Source organism: Squalius cephalus (genome assembly GCF_949319135.1).
Source record: "Squalius cephalus genome assembly, chromosome: 20".
Taxonomy (NCBI): Eukaryota; Metazoa; Chordata; class Actinopteri; order Cypriniformes; family Leuciscidae; genus Squalius; species Squalius cephalus.
The window spans coordinates 12,604,190-12,625,953 of NC_137141.1; the positions used below are offsets into that span (position 1 = coordinate 12,604,190).

The following is a 21,764-nucleotide window of genomic DNA, read 5'->3' on the forward strand; positions in this document are numbered from 1 at the left end:
TGACATAGAAATATTTTGTAATATTATATACTTCAAAAGTTTGGGGTCAGTAAGAATTTGTTTTTAAAGAAATGAATACTTTTATTCATCAAGGATGCATTAAATTGTAAAGTAAAGACATTTATAATGTTACAAAAACTTTCTATTTCAAACAAATGCAGTTCTTTTGAACTGTCTATTTAGCAAAGATCAAAAATGTACACAACTGTTTTTAACATTGATTTTAATAATAAAAACATTTTAACTGCAAATCATCATATTAGAGTGATTTCTGAAGGATCACTGAAGACTGGAGGAATGATGCTGAAAATTCAGCTTTGCGTCACAGGAATAAATTTGATTTTGAAATATATTCAAATAGAAAACAGTTATTTTAAATTGTAATAATATTTCACAATATTAATGTTTTTACTGTATTTTTAATCAAATAAATGCAGCCTTAGCGAGAATAAGACGCTTCTTTTAAAAACATCTCATAAAAAAATCGTACCGATCCCAAACTTTATATATATATATATATATATATATATATATATATATATATATATATATATATATATATATTTTTTTTTTTTTTTAAACTATATACATATTAGCCAGTCTCTACTTTAAATGTATCTGTTACTTTAGCAGGGGAAGAGACATCGAGCAGAGAATAATGGAATAAACATTAGTGGGGAGAGTCTTTGCGGTTGTGTTTGGACGCCGTTCACAGGCTGTGTAAGAGGATGCTCAGAGTGGGAGTGGGATTCATTTCCGCCCGGTTCCCTGAGCCGGAGTTCTGATGAAGTATCCAGAACACCTGGCTTCCCCTGTGTCAGCCTCAGCTCGCTCTTTCACACACAAAATCTGAAGCAAAAACAGCTCAATTCCCTGCGTCCACATAACACGGGTAGTGTGAGACATGCCCCATTAGAGACGTCCCCACGGAGGACCAGTAACACCGCAAAAGGCGAACAAGAAAGAGACGTGGCCACCCAAATGGCCAGAGAAATATGAGGGACAATAAAACGATTAATGGTGACAGGGAAAAACAATATAAAAAAGTGAGATGAGGTTTATATGTTTGTAGTACATGCGTCAAACATAGAGACCTTTACCACGACACACTGGCTTGACTGTTAAGGCCATGTGACGTAAAAAAGTCAATAAATTCTGCGTGAAGTTTTCTCTATTTATTTTCTATGGTAAAAGAGTGTGTATGTGCAGAAGAATAGTGTTGGTTGTCTGAGTGATGTTTTTATACCCGTGACTTCAGCGAGCACTTGTCCAGGTGACGTGAGCGTCAAGTGAGGTGAGATCTCTGTGGTTCTGGAGTGTGTGTATCTCTGCTGATCTATGAGCGAGTGTCCGGTCATCACACTCTGCTCTGTGGCTGTCAGCAGAGGTCTCTGACCCTCACTGACCTCTCCACTGCTCTCCTCCTCCCACCATCTCTGAGAAAGAGAGATCCATTACTATGAGCATCTTTTTGAACATCCTCTAGCGCCATCTGCTGGATAAGAGCGAAACTAGCAATACTTCAATGAGATGTGATTAACATGGATAAAAAGCTTCAGTAAAACAGGAAATAATGCTCTGAACTAGAGTTTGAAGAAACGTTCAGAGAAATATAATATACCAGTGTACAAAAAATAATAATTATAAAGTTCTAAAGACTGGTCAGACATCATGAGGTTAATGACAATTATTTTTTTCAACTAAGAGCCATTTATGTTTATACATCTAACAGTACACTTAATGGTGGGCAGAAAAATATTTAATATAAAGTCAATTTTAATATAAAGATAAATATTTTATATAGAGCAAATATTATAAATATTATTAAATATATATTGTGTAATTATTTTGCATATTTAATATTAAATAAGTTTACACTTTACATAATATTTAAAATGTATATTTATGCTTTATGATTTTTTCCCCAGTATAAATTAGTCTTCACACATAAAAATACATTGCTGCTTTTATGTTTGGGGGTTTTTACTATCAAAAAGTCTGAAAAGCCCTGGTTTATGTTACACATCACCAACTTCACAGGTACAGCCCGTATAATAACAGAGTAATTTACAAACGTTCTCCAAATCTATTTGACCAAATCTTTAAAGTCCCCATGAAATCAAATTTGAGGTTTTTAGCCTTTTAGTATGAAAATGTTAATCTTACTGTTATCTATAAGCTAATAAATTTGCATTTAGATGATATAAGCATTCAAAACTTACAGTCTCTCACTTCCGCCAATATGGATCAATGACTTTGATGACATCACTCTGCACTTCAGCTTCTCATCCGATTTTCTGTCCAGTCAAATGCTCTCTAGAATCTAAAGCGTCCTGTCCCCTACACTACAAATAGATTCTGAAGCTGGCTAAAATCCATCACTTGTTCACACAATTACTATATTCTACATGGTGAATGGCACACAGTGCACTATATAGTGGATAGGGAATGATTCCATTTGAATTCTGCACAGAATGCTAAAGATTTTAAAGTGATATAAAGGAGATTAGGAGGACAAAAACCGAGGTCAATGGCTCTGGCAGAGCAGTGATATAAACGAAACGCTATAGGACATTTAAAAAAAGGGGAGGAGCTGTTCAATATGTCCCGCCCTGTCTTCCTGTTTCAGTGGAAATTGAACAATGCTGCGCGTTTCAAGACACTTCAGTGGGCCCTTAAAAAGAACCAGTTCAAAAGAACCAAACATCATTACTGAGTCCTGTGATACCTCTGGCTGCTGTGATTGGTTAACAGGGCCACGTCCCATCCTGGCCAACAGAGACAGGACGGGATCATGATGAGCAAGGAGGCGTGGAGCTCTAATCACCTGACCCTCACTGGGCGGATCATAATCCTGAAAAAAAGAAACAAAAGGTTTGCATAAAATCAGTGCATTTCATTTGATTCATGCACATCTGGAAAATCTGTGTGGTATTAGTTTTATTGCACAACGTAATGAATTCTATCACTGTATGAGTTTTTTCCCCTCCCCACATTTCCAAAACACTTTCATCCAAAATGACTTGGAAATTCTGATCAGATTTAGTGTTTTCCACAGTGCTAATCATGACAGATGATTGTTAAATCAGCAAAAACTGTTACTGGCTGTCTCCCCAGTTCTCACTGAGACTGAACCTCCAGCCTTTGGCTAAAACCTCAAACCCAAAGCTGAAATTGTCAGCTCATGTTTGGCCGTGCCAGTCTTATTATTTAATTCCATTCGGTTTAATAAATGGTGAGGTAAGACACAAGTGTTTGGGTCTGTTACTAATACTCATTGCATTCAAACATTCACCATGTCTTGGACTCCATGCAGGGAGCTGTTCAGGCTGGTCATCAAATTAGGCAGAAGGACTCCTTCCTGTTCCAGAACTGGGGAGGAGAGAAAAAAAAATGTAGGGATCATCAGAACACTACAGGTTAAATGTAATATAATGTAATATATATATATATATATATATATATATATATATATAGAAAGAAGTCTCTTATGTTCATCAAGGCTGCATTTGTTTGATCAAAAATATAATAAAAATAGTTATATTATGAAATATAATTACAATTTAAAATAACTGTTTTCTATTTGAATATATTTTAATATCCAATGTATTCCTGTGATGCAAAGCTGAATTTTCAGCATCATTACTCCAGTTTTCAGTCTCACATGATCCTTCAGAAATCATTCTAATATGCTGATTTCTTATTATCAATGTTTAAAAGGGTTATGCTGCTTAACATTGTAGTGGAAACTGTGATTTTATACTACAATTCAAAACACGTCAAAGCATTCTCAGGTATAAATAGAATATATAATATAATAATAAATAATAAAATATATTACAAGGGAAAACAAATGTCCTGCGAATATCGAACCTAAAACTAACTTTACCGCGCTCAACCACCGTGAGTGCATTTCACGCATTAGTAATCGCTGGCGTTCAGCGGGGAGGGAGGCGTGAACCGGTGCAGACTCAAATCAGACAGGAGAACCGTGAGAACATAACGTCGGGAAGCGTGTTTGTGAAGGCGGGGCCAGGCGGTGATATTCAGTTTTGATTTGATGAATGATGAGTATCATTGAATTTGATGAGAATGATTTGATTTGATTTGAATCTATTTATTTATTAATTTATCTGAGGTGCTGGAACGCAGTTACGGACCGTTCCGGCCCACTTTAACCCCTGTGTATAATGAAATAATACATTCTGGCTCTGCTTGTGGGTTTGTGAGTGTTTCAAATCAGTCATTCATAAATGTCAATTTTGTTCTTAGAAGGCATCTGCTTATGTAGACAGTGAGGTTTTGTATCAGTCTGGCTGTGTGAGTGTGTGTTGGACCTTTTACTGCTGCCATCTGGCCGTGAGTGAGCAGCAGCTCTCCCTCTGAGATGTGTCTGGCTGGCATCTCAGTCTCAGTGACAGTCGCACTGGAACTAGAGCTGCTCTCCTCTGAGGAGGAGGAGGAAGAGGAAGAGGAGTCAGGGCTGGCGGCAGGAGGAGGTTCCTGGCTTACAGGAGGAAGAGGAGGTGGGGGAGTCGCTGGTTTGGAGGGGAGAGGAGAAGATGAAGGGATGACTGGTTCTTCTGCATCATCATTTTGGGCTACTGACATCACACTGCGTGTCAGAGAGATGAAGGGTGTTAGTGAGCGCCACATACTCCTACACTGTCTACACTGACATAGAAGTTAAACATTAGTAACAAAAACAATACAAAAAGGAAATTGTGATTTACATACAGAAGTCTTTAAGGTGCAGTAGCAGCAGCAGATTTTAATTCCAAAGGTCAGAGAGGATAGGCAATAGTTATGAAACACTAAATGACACTGCTTCGCTATGACTCAATATGGGTCAATCATGTAAGATACAAAAATATTGTCAATTATTACTTAAAAATATGGTAACACTTTACAATAAGGTTCATTAGTTAACATTAGTTAATATATTAACTAACATGAGCTAATAATGAGCAATACATTTGTTACTATATTAATCTTTGTTAATGTCATTTAATAAAAATCCAGCTGTTCATTGTTTGTTCATATTAGTTCACAGTACATTAACTAATGTTAACAAATACAACCATTGATTTTAATAATGTAATAGTAAATGTTGAAATTAATATTAACTAAGATTAATAAATGCTGTAGAAGTATTGTTCATTCTTTGATGTTCTGCTCCACCAATTGAATTGTCACCAGCATCCCAGAGAAAATGGTATTGACAAAAGTGTACATATCATGAACTAAATGCAGATACTATTTTGTTTTTCAGGTGTTGATAGCTACTAATACCAACTTAAAAGAAGAGCAATTATCTAAAAATTCTAAACTATTTATTTAGAATTTGGATGACAGTTAACACATCATAGTTGTGAGACATAAAATATGAGTACAGTTAAAAAATAAATAAACAACCAAGCAAATAAATACATAAAAAAACAACAACAAAAAACAATAATTGGAGTCTGTGTGACCTTGTTGAACCCCTAGCAGGTGAAGAAATAATATACAAAGTTACAATATATATATATGTATGTATGTAGGTTTTAGAGGTATGAGAGATGATGTTATATAATAATTATATAAAATAAAGATAAAATAAAATGAAATGATATATTTGGGTTTTATACTGATCATTCTTTTCAAATTGGAGATGTTGTTTTGTCCCATGTTTCTAGAATTAGTCATATATTTACTATTTTGAACAGCAGGTGGCACTGTGGGCCTATATACCACATCCTTAATAATGGGATCACAAAATTCATTGCCAGGCCAACATTTACAGTTAGACATACTCCCCCAAGTTCTAGTGCAAAATTAAAAAGGTAAACTGTTTCACTATTGACAACTCAAACAAGACTCCAGGCATGAAACATACTAGCTTTTGATTCTGTCCCTTGCTTTTCTGCACAAATAATATTAGTGTGCGTTTGTAAGACCAACAGATGAAAGAATGAAAATGTGGTAATTAGACATACACAGATTCTGGCTGTTCCCGCCTCTCGCTATGCAGTTCTTCCTCCTCCAGGGGGAGCTCTGTTCCTCCCCATGGGTGATGCTGCAAGGTGGCTGACTCTGGGCTCTGATTGGCTGGAGGAGGAGAGGGTGTGTCCACCCTGGTGGGAGACGGGATTGGTGTGGTATTCGGTGTGCCCACAGAAATTCTATCTGGTACTGAAACAAAGGCAGAATGGTTGTAGAGCTGACTGATGCGTGTGAACAACTGTGCTTAACACCTTTACAAATAACTGATGTGTCTGTTGGCAGCATGTATAAGGCGAGTGATTCATTATGTTCATAGAAATCATTGTCAGACCTGGTGAAGCAGATTCCTGATGGTTTTTCTTGGGAGACAGAGCTGTAGAAAGATGTTCGGAGAGATCAGGAGTTCTGACAGGAGATGGCGGCTCTTTCAAGCTGGGCTCAGGAGTGGGTGCCGGTGTTGGTACCGTAGTAACATCCTGCAATATTAGCATAATATCATCACATCTTTTTACATCATTACCCAGTATTTAAGGTATTATCATCATAATGGACAAATATATGGAAGCTTGTTTCCACCACGGAATAAAAAATAAATAAGGTAATTACGACTTTTACCTCATAATTTGGACTTTTTTTCTCGTTATTGGAAGTTTATATCTGCGATTCTCACTTTATAACTGACAATTGCGAGAAATTAGGTCAGATAAATTTGCGGGATATAAACTGGAAATTCTGAGAAATAACTCAAAATTCTGAGATATAAACTTGCAATTCAGACTTTTTCTAACAATTGTGAGATATAAACTTGCAATTCAGACTTTTTTCTCACAATTGTGAGATATAAACTTGCAATAGCGAGTTAAAGTTTATATCTCACAATTTTGTCTTGCGAGTCAGAATTGCAAGATGTTGACGTGCAATTCTAAATTTATTTCTCACAATTGCGAGTTTATATCTCACAATTCTGACCTTATTTCTCACTTTTGCGAGTTTATATCTCACAATTCTGACCCTATTTCTCACATTTGCGAGTTTATATCTCACAATTCTGACTTTATTTCTCGCAATTGTGAGATATAAACTAGCAATTCTGACAAAAAGAATTTTCGGACTCACAAACGCTAGTTTATATCTCACAATTTTGTCTTGCGAGTCAGAATTGAAAGATATAAACAATTGCAATTCTACATTTATTTCTCACATTTGCGGGTTTATATCTCACAATTCTGACTTTATTTCTCGCTATTGTGAATTTATAACTTTATTTCTTGCAATTGTGAGATATAAACTCATAAAGTCAGAAATTCTCACAGTTGTGACATAAAAAGTTGCAATTACTCTTTTTTTCTAATCTATTTATTCTGTGGTGGAAACAAGCTTCCATACAAGTGTTTTAGACTCCAGTACCTCCTGAGTACCCTGTGTTTGGACAGGGGCAGTAGGTGCTCTCTCTGTCTCTCTCTGTCCCAGCATTACAGCAACGGTTTCAGCCAGCACTTCATTTACACATTGTCTTATGAGCTCAGAGTCCACTGGTACGCCTGTGTCCACAAACAACTGAAGACCACCACCGCCTGCGGCCTCCACTGCCACACAAACACACAGAGAGAGGAAGATTACCTGGTGGATATGGCACATGGGTGTTCGACATGCATAGAAGTTGTCAACTAAAACAATTTTTCAATGCTGATATTTAAAAACATTAGCAGCTGTTGCCTTCTTCATTTCAGTGTTGCTATTGTGAAGGAAAAAAATGGTTGAAAAATGAAGCTAAATAAATAATAACAAAAAACTAAAACTATTAAAAATGACAAAAAGCACATAATTAAATTTATGTTACAAAATTACTAAAACTAACTGACCAATACTAACAGCAACTGATGCTGTCTAATCATTTTCACATAAGTGTTGTTATTGTTAAATAAAAAATAAATAACAGTTGTTTAAATAAAAAATTAATTAAAGCTAAATAGACATTTTAAAAACCCCAAAATGTATAAAAATAAAAAAAATCACATAATTATTAAAACTAAACTAAAATGAAAATGGAAAAATTTAAATATAAAAATCAAAGCTAATTCAAATTATGAATAAATACTATAATAGTAAAAATAATACTAAAATAACTGTTTTGCATGACGTGAAAAACATTTGCATAGATTCTGATACATAGTCTTAAATCATGATGTTGTATAATTTATCCAATTATTTCAATGAAAAAAAAAAAAAACATCAGATAAAATACTTTTCAGTAATTACAACTCATTCCAGCCCACTTAAGAATAGCATGCATATATTCCACTTTTTTTAATACTAAAAATCACAAAAATCAGGAGTTTATTCCTAAAGGAATGCTTGTCTGATTAAGCAACAGTAACCAATAAGGGTGGAGCTTAGTGAACGGTCAACAGCTGAAATGTAACAAAAGATTATTTTAGACAATGCAACTCAAAATTCACCATAAAATGTGAAAGCAATATTAATTAATATAATATAATTATTATATAATTTATAAGAACTAGTTATTAAAATATATATTTATTACTTGGGCTAGTGGTGGACTAATAGATATTCTAACACACAATTTTCTAGCTCTAAATGCTGGTTAAGCTTTTTGCCATGTTTTTACTGACAAAGACAATAGAGGGGTCTCTATTGCAATGTGTTTTGGGTAATGGGATCAGGACAAACACAGTCCCGGATTGAAACCTGGATTTGAAACTACTATGCCAGAGACCTATCATCAATTTTAGCAAGAGCATTGCTAATATTTACAATTTCACATCAATTAAAAAAGCTAAAACTCTTAATGTGCATCCAAATAATAATAACCCATGCACAATACTGGCATTTCCACAACATTCTGAAGTTTGAAGCACTTCAAATTTGAGTTTGCCAGCAAAGTAATTTCTAATATCCAATTTGAGACCCGCTTTACCTCTCACCCAGCCTATTCTGAATTCTTGCACCCGTAAGCATTTTGGACCGGTGCTATTAAAAAACTAATATACAGAACTGACATTCTTGGCAGGGCTCTCGTTTCCTTTTGTCTTGGGAAAGACTGCGTTCAAACACAAATACAGTTCCTCTACAGGAGGAAGAGTCCAGTCAGTCTGCGAATATGCTGACAACAGTTTGCCGCGAGCCTCCTCTGCAAATTTGATACATCATTGATCTTTCTATTAAATGAAAGCGAGAATTAATGAGGCAGGACCTCCGCGCCAACTGAGCAGAAGTGACGCAACGGAGACGGAAGGATGGAGCGGAGGAGGAGTAGAGGGGCTGAGCAAAAGCAATCGTGCTTTAATGAGGAAATACAATCTTGCTGCGTGCTGACACGCTTGACAAATGCGCTGCTCGCATTGGTAGACGCTATGAATCAAAATTATGAGCTTGTAGACTGGAACCTGGTGCAGCTGGATCATTCTTGCTGGTTTGTGTCATGCGTTATTGATTGTGTTGTTGATTTTTAACATTGACCAGACACATTGGTGAAGATGTATGACGGTTGAAACGCAGACCGACAAACTTCTAAAGCTTGTAAACTGCGAGCTTTCAAATGTGTTTAACACACATTACTTATTTTATAGATGGTAAAGAAGCCCCTATCCACCAAAGTGTACAAAATTAAACAGATAATTAAGAGATTATCATTGTGAGATCTAAAGGTGCAATAAAAAATTACATATAGTCACCTATGTCTGATGTCACACTATTCTCCGGCTCTGATTGGCTGGCTGGATCAGTCTGGGCGGGCTGAGGGAACATTCCAGTGATCATCCTGGCCATGAGCTGTTGCTCCACCCTATGACAGAAATGACAAAACAGTGCATGTAGAGGTGTAACGGTACATGTATTCGTCCCGAACGGTCACAGTACAGACGTCAGTGTTCGGTGCATACAGTCAGTCACAGGCGATCCACACTCCAATCCAGAAGGGGGTGCACGTGGAAAAAGAGCAGAAGAAAAAGAGACGCTCTATGCACCAACCCCCCCAAAAAACAGTTCAGATGGCACGCAAGAGCTTGCTAGTAGCTCACTGAGTTTCGATTCATTTTTGTGACGTGCTCCATAAAACCAGGACGGCAAAAAGCGGCATCCTGTTTTTCTTTATTTTATAAAAGGACAAGGTTTTGTATTGTTAACACTTTAGGGTCCAATTTTCACTATTAAAGGGGGGGTGAAATGCTATTTCATGCATACTGAGTTTTTTACACTGTTAAAGAGTTGGATTCCCATGCTAAACATGGACAAAGTTTCAAAAATTAAGTTGTACGTTTGATGGAGTATTTCTGTGCCAAAAATACTCCTTCCGGTTTGTCACAAGTTTCGGAAAGTTTTTTTCGAGTATGGGCATGTGTGACGTCAGATGGAGCGGAATTTCCTTATATGGGTTCTAAGGGCACTTCTCCCGGAAGGGCGCGCGCGCACCCGTAGACCAGAGCGAGAGAGTGAAAGCAGTACGCCCATCAAAGCGCTGTGCTCGCTGCAGTCACAGGACTTTGTTTGTTCCCTGCATTTCGACGATGATTGTTTTATAAACAAGGCCCAGTTCGACGCCGGATTTGCAGATCATCTAATGCTTAAGGATGGAGCAGTCCCAACGATAAAGGTTCACGGTCGTGCGTTGGAACTGCAGGCGGTGAGTAAAACTGCTTCAAATGTCTGTGTGTTGTTAGCTATCGGCGCGTAAGCACCGCCCACACGGCACGCCTCCAGCCGCTCGTTTTTTTCCGGAAAGACTCGGTACAGTCTATCTTTCTTTTATAAATATAATCAAACTAAAGACTTTTTGGAGATATGAAGGATGCAATACTACTTTATAGGTACTCAAGATTAACATGAGATTGACTGAAACTGAGTGTTTCACCCCCCCCTTTAACTAGTTGCTTATTAGCATGTATGTTACTAGGAAATTGGCTGTTTATTATTACTTATAAAGCACATATTAATGCATTATTCTGCATTACCATATTCTACATCCCTGAATCCTACCCAATACTAAAAAGCAGTAATTAGGAGTTTATTGAGGCAAAAGTCCTTAAAGTAATTAATTAGTTTAGTTACACAAATAAAAATAGAAACCTTTACAGTTTCGAATGATGTCTTACTCTTATCAACATGGCCATAAATGTATTGTATTTTAAGTTGTTTCCACTTATGATGAGACAAAATCATTTGGCACTGTGCCGATTTGTGTCGTGCATTTGTGCCGCTTCACTCTCTGTCTCCTCTTGGAAGAGTGAAGGCTCAGATGTAGATGGGACTTTGTCTCCTTTTATAACACAAGAGATGCTTTTCAGTTTTGTGGCTTATTGTGACTTAATACCTTTTGTTTTTTATCATCCCTACCAAAAAATATGACCTATGCAAGAGTGCATTCTGTAATTTCAGGACTAAATGCCGCTAATTGGAACAAACTGTAATTTGCACTACTGTCTGTTCAAAATCAATGAAAGAAACCTAGCATTGGAGATTTTATGCTTTTTCCTGTTGTACCGAACTGCAAAATTGCAAAATATTATTACAACTGAATATGATCCTGTCACATGATCCTTCAGAAATCATTCTAATATACTGATTTGCTGCTCAAGAAACATTTCTTATTATTATCAATGTTGAAAACAGTTGTGCTGCTTAATATTTTTTGCAGAAACCACAATACTTTTTATTCAGGTTTCTATGCGTTCTATGCTTAATGTGACAATAATAATTTCATTTAATGCTTATAACTGTGCAGCAGATGAAATGTGTACAGATAGTAGGGCCTCACCAATCCACCAGCCTGTTCTCCAGGGTCTCTCTCTGCTGGATGGTGCTCAGGATGGGCTCGGTGAGAGGGGTTGACTGGGAAGGCTGTGGAGGAAACGCTGGGCCGTGATATAGAGCAGCTGGAGGAGACGGAAGCCCGTTGAGCTCTATAGGAGAGTCTGGAAGTCCACAGTGTGCTTCCTGAATTTAACACAGCATTCATGAAAATGAAGTCTTAGCAGTTTTATGATATATATCTGCCAACATAAGGCTTTCTGAAGAGAATTTGACAATACATTACTGCAAAAATATCCCTGACGGCTCACTGGATCTGACATTTACCTTTCAACACAAATGACAGCAAATAAAAGCACACACCGTGAACCGTGCGGGAATGACTAACATATGTTAGCATTAGCACAGTTTCACAGTGGTCATTACAGTCTTAACAGAAGGGGAGGTTGGAGTGAAAGGGGGACGTTTGTCTTGTATAATTCCATCGCTGGATCCGCGAGCCAGCTTTCAACATTTCGGTCATTGGTTTGGATAATGTTCAGATTCCTTTGGCTCGGTCTCAGGGAGGTCTGTGTAAGGAGCGATTAGCTCATTTCCAGTGGCCGGCCGCCAGAGGAAAAAGAGAGAGAAATGCATTCTGCCAGTCGGGCGCTGGGCCCGTTTGAAGTTTATGGCTCCATCAGAACTGGCCGAGCCAAAGCTGAGGCACTGGAGACTTGGAGGAATGACATTTTAGGAGCTGGCAGTGATTCATGCCTGCAGTCCAAGAGAGAGAGCTTGTTCACCGGGGTCTGGACTTAAGTAGCTGTGGCCTTTATTTGGTTGTTGGGAAAACTACAAGTGGACCGAATACATGCCAGACCTCGAAAAAACACTTAAATATACGCAAATGCTGCACAACGTGCTTGAATTTTTATTGCTCTCAATCTTTGGAAAATGTTTATATTCCTGGACTCGTAACTGCAATCTTAATTGCCATTCGAACAATTAGAGAGTCAAAATAAAAAGAGTCAGTAGGACTTGTCATGAAAATCTCTCTGATAGGTTGCTAGGGACTTCTGGCAGGTTGCATGTTGTTTGGTCTCTAGATATGACTCAGGTCTCTCCTTCAATGCAAGTCTGTGGGGGTTTTTTTCACCAGTTTTATTGTCTACCAGATATAAATCACTTAGAAAAGTACTAACCGCATGATTGGCACAAATGGTACAAGATAAGATTCAATACTTAGTGCTAGGGGGTTGTTCAAATCACTAACTTTAAGTACGAGTACTAGTAATGCTTGTGCTAAGTGATGCTTGCCTTATACCTGCACAAAATAAGCTAAAACAGCTAAAAATCTAAATGCAAAATGACATAATATTTCTTATTTTAATGAATTCTCTAAACAACTGCCATTTTTTATTTAAGGACCATAGTTCCCATGGTCTTGGAAAACACGGATATATAAGGGGAAATTTAGACATGTGATTTCTAGGCCTGGGAAACAAATTAATAAAAATCTTAAAAAGAATAAATTTGGTCTAGTTCGGTTCTTAAAATATATATTTATTAAGTTAGAAATTGCTAATTGTGAGTAAAAACTATTTTAAAGAAAAATCTCGTAATCACAAATGAATGACTGGAAAATTAATTTGAATTCATTGCTTTATAAAAGCAGTTATTGAAACGTAATTATTATTTTAATATATTGCCACTACTAGTTTGGGTAAATAAAGAATAAGAAGCGGCAAAAAAAAATTGTCTATATGGAGGAGCCTTTGAATTTTGTCTTAGACAGTTTGAAGTTGAAAACCACTGACACAGAGTTTGCAGAGGACATAAGTAGTGGATGAAGATAAAGCAAAAATGCACATTATATACTAACACTGAGTTTGACAACCAGGACTGTAACAAAATACAATATTTTCAAAGCATCTCTGATACAAACCTTTCAAAATGCAACCATACAAATCGTTATTCTAACATCTGCAAACAATTATTACCTTCAGCATATCGACACTAAACAATTTCCTTCCACCGCAAAACCTGTTAAGCAGAGATCGGTTCCAACTGAGCTTCATCTGTGGAAGATGTTCCCTCTCAGACCAAAAGGGGTCACTGTGGAACAGCTCATGTGATTTGAAACGCAACCCCCTCCATGATTCTTTATTCTCATTATAAACACTCTTTTTCCCAGCAACTTCCACAAAAGCCTGTGAGAAAAACACAGATTTGCCTGCTTCCAACTCCCGTCTAATGACTACTATGCTATTTTGGTGCTAACTGACGCCTTGCCCTTGTAAGACCGAGCGAGAGAATCGGCCTGATGCCCCATACGCCGGGCGCCCTGCACTGCTTGTTAGCAGTAAATATAAGGGGCTTATGTCTATGTGTGCATGCTTGAGCAAGCCTGAATTCCTGAACGAAAAAAAAAAGAAATATCGGCAATACGCACCACACCCCTTCAATATCAATTCACTGAAAGGCCAATTTAGCAGCGCACATTGTAATTAGATTTTTTCTCAAACCCATGAATGATATTTTAAACTTTCATCCATTCTCTGGTCTTCGTTAATTAAAGAAAACGATGTTCTCCTTCACCCTTTGGCTCTGAAAATCTCATTATTGGAGCACTGAGCCATTGATGGCCAATATATCTGAGTAGGAGGAGACGTGGAGAATGGGCATTTGTAGTTGGGTCAAAATGCAAATGTGAGTAGGAAGTAGGAAACAGTGGATAGGGGCTGTTACCCTCAGGGTGGACACCAGGCTGTGAAATGACCTTTACGTTACGAGCTGGAGTGAGTGTGTGGGTTGAAATGTGCTTTTAATTGAATGTACCTGGCTGATGTCGGCTACGGCCAAGAAATTGGTTCCGGGAAAGATATTTTCCTCCTGATCTTCTCCAGCATGCGGTTCCTCGGCGGCCTGGGAGGCAATGATACGGAGACAGAGGTCAGGAAGCAATACCGTGTCTGGAAATTACAAAATTCATCAACAACTGAGGAGATTAGAAAGTTTTAAGTGTGTGAGTTAATAAGGATAATGATTACAGGCTGAAATAAAAGATGATACTTGACCATAGGGTATGGTGGATTTAAAATTCACCCAATCTATTTTTTTAAGGCATGTTATAGATTCATCCATGCATATGTTTCATTAAAAAAAAAGACCTCACAATGTTCAACTAATGAAACGAAAGACTTCTCTCTGGTGAAGTATGCTTAAAACTGCAAGCTCGCATTGATCTGCCATTTTTTAGAGCAACGTCAACATATGTTTCACTCGGATGTAAGTCACGATACAGAAGAAAATAAGTATCGCTACTTACGTTTAACTTTAAAGGAACAGTTCCCTCAAAAACAAAAATTCTGTCATCATTTACTCACCCTCACGTCATTCCATGAGACTTTTTGAACAATGACAATCTGTCCATTACATAAAGCTATTGTAAGACTCAAAATATAGTGCACAAGTCGTATGGATTACTATTATGGTGCTGTTATGATGTCCTTTTTGGAGCACGACAGCCCATGATCATTGTGTGTGTTCATTTGTATGGAAAAGAGGAGCGTGAACATTTTTCAAAACATCTCCTTTTGTGATCCACTGGAGAAAGAAAGTCATATAGGTTTGGAAGAACATGAGGGTGAGAAAACGTTTAAGTATCCCTTTAATTGCCAAAAAACCCAAAAAAACCCCCACCATATCCTGGCACAGCTCCTCAAATGCTGATGCTGATCACACACACATACCTAATAAAATAAAACGCTGTCTCATAAGCCAATCTTACAAGACAGATTCAACTGTCTTTACATCGTATACCTACAAAGATTCAATGAATCATTCAGTGCAAGGACATAAACTGTAACTGTTTAAGAGACGTGTGTGAAAGTGTGTGTGTGTGTGAGAGAGAAACACGCATCAGTTTTCCAGGTCTCTGCCTCATGCAGCTAAGCCTCATCTCCATGGTAACGGAGAGAGTTGGTCTGCTCATGTGAATGAGAGGTACGGGTGTGCTGAGTATGTGAGACAGATAGTGTTATTATACGCATTGCTCCTCCTAAAGCACAAAAATAGATTTTACAGCTCTTTTGTCACAATTTTTTATCATTTATACAATAGTTGTAGGTGTTTCATCCTGGATGGTACATAAAGAAATAGATGTTACATCCAATTATTATACAGCTCTCTGGAATACATGCTTCTTATTAGTCAGTCACAGCATTCTGCAGGCAAATATTTATACAAGACTGTTCGCTATACTTATAATTAATTGCAGTCTTACACTATTGTTGAAAAGTTTGGGGTCAGAATAAAAAGTAATATCTCACAATATCACTGTTTTTATTGTATTTTTGATCAAATAAATGCAGCTTTGGTGAGCATAAGAGACTTATTTTAAAAACATCTAAAAAATCTTCCTGTTGCTGTGCTAGTTTTATATCCTCTCCTATCTCTATTCTGCTCACATAAAATCATTTCACATAAAATCAATATTTCATTTACATGACTCTATCCTAGTTTATTATGAGATAAACATTGGGGTTTTTTTGTGACGTTACCCCTTACTTATATTGTGTGTGTGTGTGTGTGTGTGTGTGTGGAGTGACTCCATCGGAGCTGCAGAAACAGACGAGACTGCAGCAAGCGTGCTGCAGTGAGCTACAGAAACACAATATTACTTACTATTCTGCTCATACACATGTGCACAATCACACTTGCACTGAAAATAGCAGGAAATGAAAAGAGCTGAACTGCAAATTAGAGTAATAGTTCCTTTGTATAGTTTTCTGTCATAATTTCTCGCTCTCATGTTGTTCCAAACCCGTGAGACTTTCTTTCTTCAGTGGAACATAAAAGGAAGGATTCAGAACAAGAGGATTCAGTTCACAAAAATGGTTTGATTCATTTGTGGATTCGGACTGATGATGACTCCGGTTGCAATGGTTGATAGTTCACTCATTGTATAGAAAGAATACATTTTTTGCCTGTTTGTTTATCACAAAAAACCTATCAAATGATTTCAGAGTGCTTGAATCCACTTTTATGATAATGTTATGCTTTTTGAGTCCTTGAAAGTCCCCATCCTTATTCACATTGTGTGTCCCACGTCTTACAGTAAATTGTGACAGGACTTTTACTTTTAGGTAAACTATCCCTTTTTGTTCAAGATCTACAAAAATCAATCTATCACAATATTTTCTCAAAGAACAAAAGTGGGCTTTGTAACAGTATGAGCCAGTGGTGACTGCAATGCACTCCAAATGTCAAGTCTCAGAGGACGGAGATATCATGTGTTTTAAGCACAGGCACTGTGGGACTTAGTCATATTTCATTCCCTCTGTTTGACAGGCCTCAGGCCTGGTGGGAGTGAAGTGTACGACTCAAAGCATGTTTTGTGAGAGCGTGTGTGAGTGTATGTCCTTGCCCGTGTCTTTGTGGGTGGGTGTATGTGTGTGTGTGTGGGTGGAGGCTGGGGTCTGCCAGTCTGATGAGTCAAGGGCATTAACTGGGCACAGACAGAGTGCTGAACGCAGCCTTGCTGAGCTGACAGACCAGAACACCTTTGCCGAGCTGCATCAGACACACGATCTGAGGGGAAGACGCACCCGTTTGCACACGCACGCACACACACACACACACACACACACACACACACACACACACACATGCACAGACATGTCTATTGCTTGTACAAAAACATGCAACATCAACATGACAAAATACACTATTGTTCAATAAATCAATAATAATAATAATATTTTGCACACAATAATAAACATTTCTTAAAACAGGTTATATAGTTATATATAATTATATATTAATATATGTGTGTGTTTTGTGCAGTAAAGGCCACGCACACGAACACCTAGCTGCACTATTCTACCTCAATATTTATTTTAAAATAATAGTTTTATATATATATATATATATATATATATATATATATATATATATATATATAGTGTGTATATATATTGTATATTTAGAAAAGAGTGAACTATAGTACTCGGAACACTTTAAATCTTTACAATATTCTAAATAGTCTCCAGTTAAAAATATGATTTATTTTAAAATGTAAAATGTATTTTAAAATGTATATTATTTATTTACTTATATAAAATTGTAAAATTTTAAAATGTATTTATTCTATTTGAAAAATAAATCAAGTATTTAGCAAAGATTGAACTATGTTAGAGCGCGCAGGACACTTTAAATCTTCACAATATTCTGAATCGTCAAAAGCTTTAAAGTCTTCCTTCCTTAAATTTAGTGCGAATGTGACTGATTGTGAACTCCACCTGAACTCGAAGTCAAAAGAGGAAATGCATCCCCAAATTAACTCGACGGATTCTAGTGCAAGACGTGTTTCTAGGGTTATTTCTATAGAGCTGTAATGATTCCTCTGATGCTAACAGCGGCAGGCAGACCACAGAGAGGCTTTGTCCTCCTAGACGTGTTGCTCCGACAGAAGAGCAACGGAGCTGCATCTGTTGCCTAGCAACCAGATGTGAATGGCTGAGGTCGGGATTGGAGGAGTAAGAACAGAAAACGCTGGCGGCAATGTCCCCCCTGAAACATTATACATTCAGCTCAATACGCACACGCAAACGCACACACCTCATCCATCTTCATCCGCTTGGGCAGGTTCTGAGAGCATGAAGGCGCATACATGCACGGCTTGGCAAAAATCAATGGCAGTGCGATGAGAAATGCAAACCTGGCCCTTATAAGCACTACAGCATGCTGGAGCACAGCCAACATTTAATGGCATAATATCCATCCATTCTCAGAACAGAGCCAAGACAGCTGGTGTATGAATATACACACACACACACACACACAAGAGCAAATGTACATGTTAGAGGACGTCCTGGGTGTATCATCAATTTGAAAGCCCACAAAACTATTAGCTATTTCTCTGGTACAAAATTGAAATGAAATTTGGAGCATTGCTGATAAAGCCAACCAAACCATTTCATTTTCAAATAATAAGGGTCTGCTTAGTGTTGTTGGTGATTTGGGAGGTTTTACGTGAATCGAAGGTGGAGGAAGGATGGTTTCGGCTGGAATCGATGGCGTAGAAGAAGCTGGACTGCTGCATAGACAACTCTCAATGTTCACACCAGGCTGAACCTAAAAAACAAAACACAAATGCATTTGAATGAAAACAGTATGTGGAATAAAAGCCAGTTCAATCTGCAGTAGGGAAGTGATATTGTCCGATGCAGGATGCAAAGCTTGTAAAGTCTGAAAATGTTTATGCCCCCGAATATAGTGAAATATTGTGTGAAGTGACAAAATCAGCAGAAGATAATCATACAGCTATGTTTGTATGTGTGAACCTGGTGTTACCTGTATTTTGAGCTGTGGGGTCCGTTTCTTCGGTTCTGACTGGACCTCCAGTAAGATGGTGTTGGGTTTCCGAATAGCAGGAGCAGTCTTGGTAATGGGAGAGAAGGACGTTGTTACGGTTGCTGGTTTATTGCTAATGATGACCCGTGAAGGCACTGGGGCCTGGCCGTCCACTCTGGGCTTACCTAAAGAGATACAAGGTGTTGTGCTTAATGATCTGGGATTGTAACCCAAAGGTTATATGTTCTATAACAACACTTTGCATTATGAATTGCATTTCAGAAAGTAATGACATGTGAAATTGATTTTGCGTAGCTTGAAGCGCTCTTGTACATTACAGTTTAGTGCACGCAAGTAGCTTTGGATAAAATATTACTAAAAGACTGCTTATTTACATACATACATACTAAAAAAAGGGGGGAAAAGTCAGTTTTTCAGGCATTAGAGATACATGAATAATGTCTGCAGAGTGCAACATTACCAGGACAACAAAAGGCGACATTGAACGCAAAGTCTCCATCCCCCTCTTTTCCACAGGATGCGTGAGTGAACTAGCAATACACTTCGGCAGCCTAAATGCGCTTCTGCCAAACCTCTGAAGTCTGCACATCCATCGCCCTGATGCAGCGCAGATAACATCAACACGCTGTTTACAGGCAAGGGCACAACACGACCCCTATCCTCACGCGAGAGGGATATTAAAGACAGAGGCACTCCTGCAGATGGAGCCCACACACACACACACAACTACACATTACTTTATCTCTCAACACACCGCAGAGCGACTGTAAAGGACGTCCACGGTACTTTAAAGTGCCGTGTCAGCCCAAAACACATTCACACACATCTGGCTGAGCAGGAGGCCGATCTGGCAACATGATTGGCATCTGTTCTGCAATGGGACCGTGAGACAAACAGGTTCAGCCAGAGTGCGCTAGCGCAGGTTTGTGTCATTCCTGTTCGCAGGAAAGCAGGTTACGGACGCACATGCCCCATTACATAGAGATGCAAGTCTGGTCTCTGCACATTAACGGCAAACGAGGAGGCTGACATTAGCATAAATCTGCTGCGAGCGCCGCAATCTGTTTTTCCCAGCCTTCCATGCAAAGCAGGGGAAACATAAGCTTTACGATTTCCATAATTTGGCTGAAGGGCATCCAAACAGTGGCTCAGGAGCAAGAAGCACTGACTCATCTGGAATGCACAAATACTTCTGATAGCAAACATGTGGGCTCCGCCGAAGGAAGGCTTGAAAGGAGGCGTTTGTACTCCAGAACCTCAAGAGAGTAAAAACTCTGAAATGCGAAACCAGATCGGATAGATTAGCTCAATGATGGACAGTAAGAGATGCTATTACGGGCTATTCACAAACCAGGGAAGCCGCAAGGCATGCAAGGAAACAAAGACCTAAATGAAGGGACAGAATTCACAGCCCGCAAAATGCTTGGGAATACATTCAAGAGTATGTAAATCACTGACTTTACTGGACCCGAGGACACTGCATCAGGAGACTTGAGAAAGAAGATGGAGAGAGAGATGATGAGATGATTAAAACAAAATAAATGCACATAAATATGTGCGCACACGTCCTGCTTCTGCAACCACATGCAATTTCAAAGCAACAAATGAAGTCACGTCTTCACCACTGGGGCTACCACCAGAGCAATTTCATCTACAATCAATAAAGTATAAGAATTTATGAAGGTAATATGATGCCATAAAGAATCGCACGTGCAGGGTAAGATGTGTGAAAGTTTACATAAGATTGCAAGCAAGAGAAGATTTGTAAAGGTGTAAATCGCCTTTCAAGTGTAAGAAAGAAATATGTGCAGCATTTTACTGTTATTTGTAAGAGTAATGCAAAGTAAATGTGATCTGTATTCTTCTGACTTCCATTTTTCCGCGCTTACACTTTTGGCGTGGTTTTTTTGCACAACTACGACCAAGAGCACTGCAAGCCTGTGAACAGCAATTTGCAAGCGAAAAAAACAGAGGCAGGAACTGCGAAACAGATTGATCGCGTAAAATCAACATTTGTGTAAAAAATAAACTGTTGCAAATGTCTAAATGACTTGTTGTGTACATGGGGCAAAAAAGTTCCCGAAATAACTCGATTTGTACAGTTGCGTCTTTCTTTTGGCTGCGCTTACAGTTTTGGCACGATTCTCTCACTCACTGAGTTTTGTAAGTGCGAAGAAGAGGGCGGGTCCACCTTCATCATGTAGCCAATCAAATGAGCCTCTCGCTGACTCTTGTTTTACTCTTATCTGATTGGTTCAATAAACACGCCAGTCCAGTTTGGCTCTGCATCGTTCTCGTTGCCGAAATGTTAATGCACACATAGCCTACATGTTAAATAAATAAATAAATCATGATTGCTTAATTAGCTGTGCACCATTAGACTGACTATATGAGTTAATACTGAATTTCGAGCTGGTGTTAACGTTATTGGATTGAAATTATATATATTTTATGTTACACCACTGAGCTGATGTTACCCCTTCTTTTATACCTATAATACCATTCTGATGCAGTGTTTTTCACATCATGCCTCTGTTCATGGTATTTAACACTCAGTTATATATTTTGAAATATTGTCTTGGTCGCACTGTCAATATTGATTCTGATTACTTTCATGTGACTGATCAAGCTATTTGTAGCTAGTATGAAAAACA

At 38.1% G+C, this 21,764-nt stretch overlaps 1 protein-coding gene across 2 annotated transcripts in view; it reads right to left on the reverse strand.

Moving 5' to 3' along the window:
* kiaa0586 (KIAA0586 ortholog) overlaps nucleotides 1-21,764 on the reverse strand; it is a 123,880-nt gene that overhangs the window by 32,267 nt on the left and 69,849 nt on the right. For both annotated transcript variants that reach the window (XM_079853950.1, XM_079853949.1), the window contains 12 exons: nucleotides 19,090-19,274; nucleotides 18,769-18,870; nucleotides 14,572-14,658; nucleotides 11,759-11,937; nucleotides 9,681-9,790; nucleotides 7,393-7,571; nucleotides 6,317-6,461; nucleotides 5,979-6,174; nucleotides 4,338-4,615; nucleotides 3,296-3,372; nucleotides 2,729-2,854; nucleotides 1,247-1,436 (listed from right to left, as the gene is read on the reverse strand). In XM_079853950.1, coding sequence (XP_079710076.1) covers nucleotides 1,247-1,436; nucleotides 2,729-2,854; nucleotides 3,296-3,372; nucleotides 4,338-4,615; nucleotides 5,979-6,174; nucleotides 6,317-6,461; nucleotides 7,393-7,571; nucleotides 9,681-9,790; nucleotides 11,759-11,937; nucleotides 14,572-14,658; nucleotides 18,769-18,870; nucleotides 19,090-19,274 — 1,854 coding nt within the window. The remainder of the gene's footprint in view (nucleotides 1-1,246; nucleotides 1,437-2,728; nucleotides 2,855-3,295; nucleotides 3,373-4,337; nucleotides 4,616-5,978; nucleotides 6,175-6,316; nucleotides 6,462-7,392; nucleotides 7,572-9,680; nucleotides 9,791-11,758; nucleotides 11,938-14,571; nucleotides 14,659-18,768; nucleotides 18,871-19,089; nucleotides 19,275-21,764) is intronic.